Here is a 12,650-nt window from a genome sequence, read left to right as displayed (position 1 = left end):
GTCTGTGGTTTCTTCTGTTCTTCACTCACATTCTTCAGGCGTCCTGCACGGTGAAGCTGCATTCGGTTAGTGAGGAGAGTTGCTAAACAAAAGGGGGTTTTTCAGGAACACGTCACGTCAGTGAGGTTTGAGGTTTTTGGGGTCTTTGAACTGCTTCAGCTTTAATCAGAGCTCTTTAATCTGTGATTTTTAAGGACTCTACGGAGAAAACTTTCATACAAATATTTTCCATTAGCACAGGACCTATGGATTTGGTAAGTAAAACATGTTCAATAAATAGTTACTTTTTGTTTCGTTTGAATGTTCTTCGAATTCAATTAAAACATTTTTTAGGCAAAGTTGTTTTTTTGCTTCTCTACTGTGTTGCACTAAAAAAATGAAACTCTTTCAATGCCAACATAATTTGTTAATGGAACATATATAAAACATAACTTCATTTTTAAAACTAAAAACCAAAATACATTCATCAACCGAGAAATGGTTTTATTGATGACTAAATAAAAAAAACACAAAAAAATCTAAGATAACAATTACTTTTTTTCTATATTTGTGAAAAAAGTAATTTGATTTCTTAACTTGTAGGTTCAATTAGTTTTTTTTACATTACATTCTGACAGATTAAACTAAATCTGAGTCTACACAAAATTTCCTCCACATTTTTCATTATTAACATGTGAATTTAGTTCATAGATCACTAGATCAGGACAGAAATTTATCACATAATTTTTTTTGTGTGTATTAAAAATGAGTAAATAAGAAAACCACAGATGCTTTTCATTCTGTTTTTTCCCACGATTTTCATTATATTTTTTAAGAACTACAAAAGCTAAAACTGCAAACAGGCTGAGCACTAACCTCAACTGCTTATGCCTAAATGTGTCCGCATCATAAACGTGATCCGTTTTGTTTACGTTATCGTAATCATATCCACACTGACACCACAGAGCAGAACGTCGGGGAAGAATGAAATATTGAACACAATGAGCTGCTTATTTTACCCGACAAATGACAAAACTGGTCACAAAGTAGTCTGACTGACCTCCTGGATGCTCACGTTTTTGGTGTGGTCAACTCTTGGCGTGCAGTTTGCTTTTCAAGATATTTTTTTTATAATTTTTTTTCTAACTTTGATAACTTTGTTTTGCTTTTCAAGAAGTTAATTGTTTTTGCACACGCATTTTTTTTCTCTTAAATATATAAAATAGAACAGATATTGCGTGTTTTTTTATGCTTTCATATTAATTTTTGTCAACAAGTAAGCAAATAGGTGTTTAGATTTACTGGTATTTGGATCATTTTAGTCCTCAAAGGTGCTCTGATGGTGGGCAGCACTCCATCAATACAACCTAAAATAGACGAACTGTATAAAGTTGTGAATGTATGAAATGTAAACATTGCAATAAAGATTAGAATTTTTGAATGGAAAATAATTGCAGTAAAAAGTGAATTTAAATCAAATAGAATCTGAGAGACTTAAACTCCTGACTGTAAAATTCTACAAACAAGTCATAAAAATATTAACTGTTACGGTTTGAAAATCACAGGTTTTGATCGGATTTTCTCAAAATAAATAACAAAAAATTTACTCGGAAACAAAGAGACAATGAAAGTTACTTTTAAACCTCCTTTTAATTTACAAACTTAAAGTCCATCTGTACACAGGTCTTTTAGCGGAGTGGAGCTGAGACTTTGTTGCATCAAATTCCAAACTCTGTTCAATTCAGCTTAGAGAAAATTCATGCAACCCCTGCTTGTGTGCGGGAGTGTTAACGGAAAAACAAAGACGTAGACGTTTGAAATAACTGGAATTAAACCACTTTAGGACCAGAAGTCCACAGAATGATGAGGTCTGCTATTAATATACACAACAGACACCCGGGAGTTAGAAAACCTCTCACGTCAGCATATACCTGCTCTTCTGTGTGCGTGATTGTGCTCGTTTTGCGGCATTTCATGAGAGCGTTTGAAGAGATGAAGATGCAGCATGCTGACCGTACTCCAGCGACGCAGGATCTCTTTTGCAGCCGGCATCGAGACGTCTCGTCTAACAAACCGCCTGCAGACGACAAACGAGGGAAAACGGAGAATTGTGTTCATAAAGTGAACTTAAAGGGAACAAGATTTCTGTTCTACATCATTACTTATAATCATTTAAAAAGTATAAAACAAAACTCAGTTTAAATCTGCTTTTTATTTTATTTTATTTTTTGTGGAAATGTTTGCTGTTGATGTTAAATTCAGCCGTTAAACAGTCCAAACAACAACACACTAAACCAATATAATGACTAAAATAAATGACCTTAATAAACAAGACAATAAAGCGTTTATGCTTTGATTTGCTAATAAAGATTTTAAAAGATAAATTTGTTTTATTATTATCTAAACTAGTCCCTTAAATCTTTATTGATTGTGTGAACTTTGCATGCTATCCCGAGTCTAACCACTGTGTGGCGGTAGAGTACAGATTCCAGTGTGGATTTGTCTTTTACTGCTGACTCCTGAGAAAACTACCCATGATGTCTTTGGTTTCTAACAATAGCTGTGTTGTGCAGCAGATAAGATCTTCTCACTCAATTAACAGGCAAAGCTATTGTTGAAGGACATGCTCTGTTATTTCCTGTCAGGAAATAAAAAAAAAAGATGAGATACCGTAAATGTAGTAAGCAGAGCAAGACGTCAGATCATAACAAAAAAAATGCATTCCAGTTCCTGTAGAGGAAAAAGAAAGTGGTACAGAGAAGAAGAAAAGCATTTTTGTTGAAACAAGATCATTCAACACACCTTGACCCGACAAGAGACACTTCTGTGCCAGACTGATCCAGGCTATCCTGAAGTACAAGGAAGTAGATTCCTATTACAAAAGCTGCAGTGATTGATATCTTTAAGCGGCACAGAATGAGATATCAACTGCTTCCTGAATATTTTAGAAATTTCAAAGGAGAAAAAAAAAACAGGATCCGTTTGGCTGAGAGACCCGGAAGAGTCAGACAATCAAGTAAGAAGTGGCAAAAAAAGATTAAATGACACAGAAATCTAAAGCGAATGTTTCCTTTAAATGTTGTATTATAGAATAATTTTGGAAATACACTTTTTTGTTATTTAAAGTATAATAAAACACAGACCTGATAAAAAAGTGCTTATAAATGAGTGTTTAACAGCAATCTGTACTGAACATCAAATATAGAATATGTATATCACATGTCAAAATCAAGGCCCAGGGGCCAGGCAGGGTAATTATATCCGGCCCTCCAGATCATTTATTTTATTGTTATCTTGCGCTTATTTCTAACTTGCAGAATGATTGACAAATATATATTTACAGAGGGTAAAATACTGAAAGGTATTTACGGTTTAAGTTGATTTATTCAGGAAAAATATTTCTGCCTTTTTTTTTATTCATAGTAATGTCAAAAAGTTTAATTTTTAACCTTTTAAAAATGTAGTTTTAGTGTGTTCAATAAATGTTTAACCTGTTCAGCCTAAGGGGTTTTTTTGGATTTGAGTTTGACACCAATGATGTATATTAATAAAGGCCTATTACTATTATAATAATAAGAAAACTGTAAATAGTGCAAAAAAAAATGTAAATAACATGCTGCAAACGTCTGTTTTTCAAAGTCACTAGTGAAAAAAGTAAACAAAAGCAACACTGTGATGAGTACAAATACATTTGTGTGCAAATATGGTTCTTAAATGACTCTCTGATGAGGCAGGAAGGTGATGGGCAAGGAGTGAGGAGGTTGTGCAGTAAATTCAAGCTTGAAGAAAAACTTCAATCTCGTCACCGTAGTATCATACTTGCTCTTGGTATTGATACCATCGATAGTCAGATCGATACGCCCACCCCCCTCCTTTCTCGTTCAGGTGACCACTTCCAATAAAAGTCTAAGTAAACATGGATAAAAGCACGTATACGACTTCAAAACTATCATATTCTGCTTAAGTTTTTACAACCATTATCAAGCTCTACGTACAAAATGTAGAGCGTTAAAGTTAAACCAGTGTACTTAAACCAATCAAGGATTGATTTGATAGTGGCGTATGTATGCCCTTCCTTTTAATTCACAAAAGTACCAACTATTTGAAAATTAGTCATGACAGATAAACTAATAATTGCGGTTCGTGCCCGACTGGAGCTACAGGACACCAAGTGTTTCTAATACTGGAACAGAGCTGAGAAAGAAAAAAAAATCACACCAAACTTCTTCGTAGGTGGTGGACGAGCGCTGGTAAACAGTAGAAAATGAATGAGAAGCCCCTCCCTGTTTGTCCAGTGTGAACACAGTGGGTTAAATGCTCATTATTAGTGCGCTCTTGAACGCATGTCACATCCCCGGTGTACGAATATAAAGAGGTGCAGCATCTTCAGTGGTGTATGCTCACGTGGTCAGGCAGTCAGTTCCTGTAACCTTTCACCTTTAGGCCGGAATGAATAGCATACACTGAAAATAACATCTATACAATAAAGCTACAGATGTGAGTTAATATTATACTTTTTTTCCTTTAGATTTGAAAATTTTTGACAGATTTTAACAGCTTTTCCAAAACAAAAATAAGCTCTCATGACAATGTGAGTTTATGTTTCCAAAAGAATAAAATATAGCATGATTAAAATGACAACTGACATATTGTGTGTAGCTTTCAAAATAAGTTCTCAAACTTCCTATAAGTTTTCTTTAATTAATTCTATGCCTTTTTTTAGTTATCTAAAAAAAATTGTGGCATCATGTTGCATCTGTCATGTTTAGTGTGATAGGAAATTTATATTTAAATCTAAACACATTTCTCTTATTAGCCACAGAGCGTTTATATTTGATATAGTTGAATTTATATTGTGATGTAAAAAATTCTGTATCGCCCAGCCCTAATTCTAGAAGTGATCTCTTTAAAGTTACATGAACTTAAGGATTTTTAAAGGTCACCACTGCTTTTGTAGTATGAGAAAATACTTTACAGTATCAGGAGGGTGTGTAAAGACACAACACTTACCAGAATTAACCACAAATCAAAATGTTATTCTGCATGGCGGCACAAAAAAAGCTGTCAAAACAACTCACATGACCTTTCTTTAAATCCTCAGGTATGTGTGTGTTTGAACTGATAAGACAATAGAGGAAGAAGAAGAAAAGATGATCTTCTGAAGGCTTCAAATTGCTTGAGATCAAACCTGTCCATGTGTGTAAAACGCTCGAGGGTAAACATGGGTTTAAAATAATTCACTCCAATAGCAGGTTTTTCTTCTTTTCCTTGAGTAAAGGTAATGGCACGACGGCGCTCATTTACCGGCAGATATCCAGCCTGTGACACTTCCTGTTCTCAGAAAGAGCGTCTTGCTCATCAGCTGACGGGTCTCCCTTCATCCATGCTCCAGCTTATCAGTCGTTTCCCTGAACTTTTTTACAAAACCTCTGTTCCAGAAAGTGTTTGCACAATAAAGCAGTTAAGGGAACCCGCCATCTCTCCAAGTCCTAACTGGATTCAAGGAATCCAGCCCAGACCACCGTGCCAAATCATCGCATAATGCCACACTGACTCATTCTGAAGAGCAGGGAAACAGCTGACATCGCCGCTCTCTCCCTGCGGTGATTCGGGCTGCTGGGAAGACGGGACGGGATTTGGATTTGGGACTCCCCACATTGTCTGCTAACATTTCAAAGAAGCCACAGCCTGCCTCTCTGTCTGAGTGTGTGTTCTGAACATGCTTACAGCTGGAATTTCTCTTTCTGCAGGAGAAAATCCACATTCTAACCGCGATGGATGTTTACTTAAACTTTATTCTACTCTAGGATTTTTACTTTTTAATTTCAAAAGAAAACATGTCACGTTTCTGTGTTTAATTTTTTTTTTTTTTTTTTTCAAAAAACACTAACTTTTGTTTTTTTTTTGCACTCTTAAAGCCTGTTTGAACAATAAAAGTAAAAAATAAAGGTTCTACTCCATTCCAGAACAAACAAGTCCCACTTGACCATCCTTTGATTGATAGTAAAAGCATTCCCAGCTGTTACATGCAGTCAGGGGTCCAAGCTTTGACTCACCAGCGAAATATAGTTTAAAAATGCATAAATTAAATACAATGAATGCACTTTTAAAATTAAAAATCAAATGTTATTTTTTTAAACATGTCTTTTCTATGATTACCTTTTCCTGTGTGGGTTTTCAACATTTCTTCTTTAAAAAAAAAAAGTGTCTTTGGGCAAGACACTGAACCCCAAAGGTAGAAAAGCGATATATAAGTATCCTTCATTTATCATTTCTTAAGAAGGAGCAGTGCACAGACTTCATTCATAAGTAAAAGAAAATCAAGAATAACAATCTTGGGGATTTTTTTCTTCTATGCTACAAGTTGTAAACAGAAGAAAAATGTTTAAATTAAATTCTAAACAACATAAGCTGCTCTTCATATGTCTAAATATTGTTGAAATCTGACTGATATCGTCAGTGCCTCACCAACCGTGAACCTCACCACACACCACTGGTTCCCAGTGTTTTTTTTTAATTAGGATTATATCATTTTTAGCCAAAATATTAAAAACTTGATGGTGCAAATTAAGCCTGCCCCTATTTCCCATCATCCACCTGTTAACACAACTTCCTGCTAGCTTACAGCCCCTCACATGTCCAACCTAACATTAGCGGTGATACAAAAATGGGGAGCAATATCGGAGCTTTCCAGCTCAGATGAGTAAAAACAAAGACGTTCGTGGATCTATTTGTCTGCTTTGGATGCATCAGAGCAAGGAGCTTGTTGCTCACCAATAGTAGCTTCTATGTCACAACTACAAGCTTTTTTGAAATGGTATTTTTTTCAGCTGCTCTGGATTTATCACGATTTGAACACTCAGAAATTAAACTTTAATCTTAAATTTCTTAACCCTTTAACACTGGAGGTCCAGTGTTTATCCTCTTTGATTTGCTGTATCTTTTTTAACCATTAAGATAATTGTCTTAACGGTTGAAAAGTTAAAATGTGCTTAAGATTTTGTGTCTAAGGTGTTAAAGGGATAACATATATCCTATATCATCAGATAAATGCTACAAACACAAATTTTCCTCAGAGTGGGTGTTTAATTTAAAGTAGTTCCTGCGTACCTTCCAGACTCAAAAGAAATTCTTGATGAGTGGGGTGACCAGTTTGACCCATAGCTTGACGTATCGGTCCGGCTGCTCAAACGTGGAGTTGGACACCTCCGTGGAGCGCCGGTACAACATCTCCTGCTCCTGTCAGGTTAAAACACACACGCTTTACAAGACGTTTGTCCAGCTTTCCAGAATTGAAGGAGCTATAATCAGACCTCCTGCAGTCGCCTCTGCAGCTCCTCGTTCTCCGTTACTATGGCGATCTGGGCCTCCAGGTCGCGGTGAACTGAGCGGTAACCGAAATTAGGGGAGCCAATTAGAGTCAGGCAAGGCTGATCTTGCCCGTGGAGGTAATACCACAGACCTGAGAGGAGAGGGGAAAAGTGGAGTCAGTGAGGAGGTGACGCTCCAGAAAGTCATTTCCAGCAGGGATCTCTGTCGGCCCAAACCACAACTGAGGCGAAGCGCATGCAGAATTCCCAGGCGCCGATCCAAAACCCTCAAATACGAGAGAATGAGTGTGCATCCTCGTCCTGGGGCTGCAGCACAGCGACCGAACAAGTCTTTTTACTCTCACGCTACATTCCAGCTGACCCACAAGAACAAACAGCCCTGACGCTCTTTGGCCTCCGCTTCATCTGGACTGTGGGTCTAAAACACTTGTCCACAAAAATAAATGATTCTGTGAAAATGACTCACATCTCAAAAAAGAAGGAAAAAAACTGGAAACTCTTACATCTCTGTCTCAAAAATCCCTCCAGGAAGAATTTCCTCTGCACTGAAGATTTGGCTTTAATGCAAAAAAAAAGAAACTTCTGCAGCAAAACAAGCATTTCTGTGAAGTCAGGACCACAATGAAGAGCACCAACTTTAACCACTGCAAACCATCATTTAGGAAATCCCAGGATGACTTATTCTATGACGCACAGAACACTAAACACATAAACTGCTCATTTAAAGCAGGGATTTTTTTTTTTTTTGTAAAATTCAGAACATAAAAAAAAGAGAGCAATCATTATTTAGTGTTGTATCTATTTAAGATGTACTGTGAACACACAGGAGCTAAACCCAAATACTATCAGTTACTTTGTAAAGAAAACACACACCCAAACCATAAACAGTCACTTCCTTCTTCCCAGAAGTCTCTACTTTTATTTCATTTGATTTCCAAACGCCCAAAATAAAGGTGGAGGCCTTCAATAATAGTTTCAGTTTAAAGTGTTGCTTATCTAAAAGCTATTAAATATTTACCAATGCGAGAGGAAACGGCTCCCTATAAATATAGGGGGAAAACTCAAAAATACAAACAAAAAAAGAATAAATAAATGTTAAGCCATTTGAAGAAACAAACCTCAAAAAAATCTGTTTAATGTGGGTCAAAACAAAACACAAAAAAACATGAAAACAAATTAAACTTCAAGGGGCCATACCATGATTTTCTTAAACCTTTAGAGTTAACTATATCAATATATGAGATCATATATTACCTTTGCAACACTAAAAAAACAAATTATTTATGAAATACGATGTATTTTTGTGGACCGTTTTAATACCCGAAGTAAAACGACTTGATCTCTGAGGCTCCGCCTCTCGCTGCTTGTCGGTCCTGCCCATTTCACGACGTCATCCCTGAACCTGCCCATAGAGTGTCAATGAGAATCCCTGAGCCTCCTCAGCGTGCCTGCGCATGCCCCCAATTTGTGCTTGTAAGCAAACAACCTCCGAACTATTTTTAATCGTTTTTCAATAGATTGTGGAGCTTTAAACTCGTGATCCACAATCTAAACACATTGAGTAGTTGTTTTTACACACAGGGAAAATGCTACTTCATGTGGCATCTCTCATAAAACGTTTATGTTGTTACCATGCATCCACACACTTAAACAGAATAATACATGATCGTCTATACGTGAGGCGCAACGTACGTGGAAGTTGTAGCATTAGCTCGTGTGTTATATGCTTACGGTCTACTGCATGATTTACTTACTTTACTGGCCTCTTCATCTGGTTTGATTGTAGGAATGGCGTCAGCTCTGAGATTTAGTCTCTTGGTCAATCCACTTTGATAAATGCCAAGGTTATCTAACAGTTATCCGTGAAGTGGCGGTCACGGACAAAGAGTCGTGCGCTCCCAAAGATAAAATCCAACCACTTCTGATGTGTTGGCTCTTCTTTTGGAAGTTTAGACAAACACCTAAACCTCTCGCAGCCAAATGAGCTACATGATGAGCCACTTTTTTTTCAGATTACAAAACTTTGCTGACGATCACCGCATGTGGGTGAGAGTTCATTGTAGTCTGGGGGCGGAGCTTGCAGCACAAATTCTTCCCTGAGAGAGCGGTTCACATCATGCTGACGTCAGCACGATAGGGCCCGCTCGTTTTCGTGGGTATGGGAGGGGCTGCTGCAGAGAGTGCAGGTTTTTAGAGCATTACTCTTAAATGTATGAACGAATCAAAATATCACTTTGGGGTTCTTTATAGAGAGGAACGAACAGTATAATGCACTTAAAACCTCAAAAAGTAGAATTTTCCTTGTATGGTCCCTGTAACCCTTCCGCTCTCCTTAGCTTGTTTACATTAAAAGTGGGGTCATCTGGACCCCCCAAGACAGTGCGCTGAACTTTTTTTATCTTTGATTTTTGAGTTTCACTAATGTCCATGACAGACATAAAATCCTGTCCACCTTTATCATGGAAGAAATCACATATCAATATGTGGTTGGAGTCAACTGGACCCCAAAGAGAGCGGAAGGGTTAAGTAAAATAATGGGTTAAAAATAAATGAGAAAACATAAAAAAAATAATCATAATGTTTTTTTTTCATCAGATGAATCCATCAAGTTTCCTTGATGAACTTCATTTTTTTAAGAGGCAAATGCTTTTGAAATGTTTCATTATTGTTTTCTGTGCTAATGACTTTATCTGTGAAGTAACTTATGTATTTAGTAAAAAGGTATGGATTAAATTGATACAAAATACAGAAGCCAAAAACTGCCCGCCCTACTTGTCTTTTTTTTAAAAAACGTTTTCTAATGATAATGAGATCCTCTGTCTCATTATCATGAGAAAAAAAATTGGAAGAAGAGAAACACTCCCCAAAAGTGTTTTTTTTTTGTCTATTTTATTGATTTATTAATGGATCTATGCTCCTCAAACGCCTTAATTCCATCCCATGCACCAACCCCCTCCCATCATTCCCTAAAACCCCCAACAACAGGTTGGATGGCAGAACTCTGAGCCGACGAGCATTTTATCCTGTCGATCACCAGAAGAACTAATACATTTATAGTTGATTAAATTGATTGTGTATGACATTTTCTCAGCTTTGTTTTGCTGATGATTGAAGAAAATGACAAAAGTATATTGTAGCGGACTGAGTTTAGTTGTTTGGGTCCCTTAAAATCCTGAGCTCAGTGAACGCACCACACACAGATGCTCACCGGCCGTGGGTTGTCATTCAACCTGTTGTCGGGGGTTTTAGTGAAATACAGAGAGGATGGAATTAAGGCGTTTAAGGACTAATAAACTACTAATAAATAATTCACTAATACATTTTTAAAAATTGACTAAAAAACAACTTTTGTGGAATGTTTTCTTTTGCTGTTTATGTTGTTAACCACAAAATAAGGAGACTTAAAACAGTTTAAGTCTCAGAGTCTCAGTGCGGGAAAGGGGGAGAGAGACGCTACAGTGTATTCTTCATTATCTCGTTATCACCAGAAATTTTTTTCTGCGATAATGAGATCTAGTTTCTCATTATCACAAGAAAACTGTTGAGAAAAAAAAGTAGGGCAGGCTGTGTTCAGCTTCTATTTTACAGAAAATAATGTATTTTTTTTTTCAAACTGTGATTAGAAATAAGATATTTTGTTAAAAACAGAAAAGAACACATTTAAGAAAACTTGTTTCCATTTATGTGTATTTGTGCGCTCTTGTTTTTCCAACCTTTGGCGTGGAAGGTCCACCGTGGTCTGTGGTACTCATGCAGGTGCACTCTCTCCTGCTGACCCAGGTGGCACACCTGCTGGTAGAACTGCCTGGCGATGTGTATGTACGCCGCGGGGATTGCTCCGGCCACGCCCTTGGCCCCGAAGAACCCGTTGACCTCCGGGGAAGCGGTGAGGATGCGGTAGTTGGCTCCGGCGCCGAGCACCAGCCTCATGTACGTCCGGGTCAGATTGAAGTAACCCGATGTCAGAAACACGGTCGAGTCCGAGGAAGTGCTTGTCAGTAACCGCTGAAGACAAGAACACAAGACAAAATCTAAGACGTTTCTATTTGCCGGACGGTTAGAAAATTAACCGCATGTATAGAACCTTCACCTGTGTGACCTGCTCGTCCACCTGAATGCCCAGAGGTTTCATTTGCACTAGAGGAAACACCCAGGTGTCCTCCTCTCCTTCGCTTACGTCCCCCGAATCCCCAGAGTCCTCAGAGTGCAGCAGCTGCTGCCTCATGCGGGCCGCGTTCACCACCTCCATGATCCGCTTCCTCGCCGCTGCCGAGAAAGCCTGCCGGTTGCCTGTTTGCAGCAAAAACACAGCGTGAGGAGAGCGCACACAGATGAAGCGGGTCAGGCACTCTGGGTCACGGTGTTCTGAATCTGTGCTGTCGTGACTCATACTGTGGGGATGTGGGTTTATAAATCATTCAGGTTTAGGGGCTGGGAAGTATGTGGGGATTTTTGTTGATGTTCCGTCAATGAGTGAAATAAAGGAAAATGTTTTTTATTTGGTAAACAGATAGAAGAATCTGTTTAATGTTTCAGTTTCAATTCTACTAGTTCAATATATATTCCTAACATTCCAATCATTTGCATAACCGATTTTACGACACATTCGTTGGTAATTAAAGAATTTGCAGAAACCCTGATGAATCATTTTCCTTTTAACCAGTCTAGTTAAATTTTATTCCCTTTGGTGCAAACAAAACTCACATTTTAACTGTTGTTATGTAACCCATAAAAGTTTCATTTTCCTTCTTTGAGTTTCCTTAACCTCAAAAGAAAAACAGAAAAATTCTGTATTTAAACAGCTCACATCTCTGAAGCTGCTGTTAGACAAACTGTTATGTCGTACTTTAGTATCTCAGAGCAAAAAACTGAAAGAAAAGTTGTGATGCAAAGAACAACAAAAAATCTAAAGTTTTTTGTTTAAAAAAATCAATTTTAACATTTTGGATATGTTCGTTATGATATTTTAAATATTTAAACATGTTTGTCTTAAAAACAAATAATCTGAATCTTTATATTAGGTCTTTCTTATAATGGTCATAAAAAATAAAACAACAAAAAATAACTTTATACACATTAGTTATTTTAAAAGCAATGATTTTTTTTTCTTTAAGTATTTCAACCAACTTGACTATATTTTATGATTAGTTATGCTCAAAATGCGGCTAATCAGTTTTTTTTTGAGTATTGATAAACATTTACCAGTGGAGAAATTATCCAAACTTAATGAATTCATCAAGCTAAACACCAATTTAAATCGACTTTATTTATAAAAGATTTTAAAACAGCTTCAGCTGAAGACAGTGCCTTCTAAATGATGTCAGTCTTAAGTTATGTAAA

At 37.1% G+C, this 12,650-nt stretch overlaps 1 protein-coding gene across 1 annotated transcript in view; it reads right to left on the bottom strand.

The window, feature by feature from the left end:
• Positions 1-1,610: 1,610 nt before the first annotated feature.
• Positions 1,611-12,650, bottom strand: part of LOC112154536 (CDP-diacylglycerol--glycerol-3-phosphate 3-phosphatidyltransferase, mitochondrial) — a 25,661-nt gene continuing 14,621 nt past the window's right edge. The window contains exons 7-11 of the mRNA XM_024285548.2: positions 11,401-11,600; positions 11,024-11,315; positions 7,293-7,441; positions 7,090-7,218; positions 1,611-2,056 (exon numbers count right to left, since the gene is read on the bottom strand). Coding sequence (XP_024141316.1) covers positions 7,099-7,218; positions 7,293-7,441; positions 11,024-11,315; positions 11,401-11,600 — 761 coding nt within the window. The 3' untranslated portion in view covers positions 1,611-2,056; positions 7,090-7,098. The remainder of the gene's footprint in view (positions 2,057-7,089; positions 7,219-7,292; positions 7,442-11,023; positions 11,316-11,400; positions 11,601-12,650) is intronic.

This window comes from Oryzias melastigma, linkage group LG19 (genome assembly GCF_002922805.2).
Source record: "Oryzias melastigma strain HK-1 linkage group LG19, ASM292280v2, whole genome shotgun sequence".
NCBI lineage: Eukaryota > Metazoa > Chordata > Actinopteri > Beloniformes > Adrianichthyidae > Oryzias > Oryzias melastigma.
The sequence above is the reverse complement of the archived record's forward strand: the minus strand, read 5'-3'. Positions and strand labels throughout refer to the sequence as shown.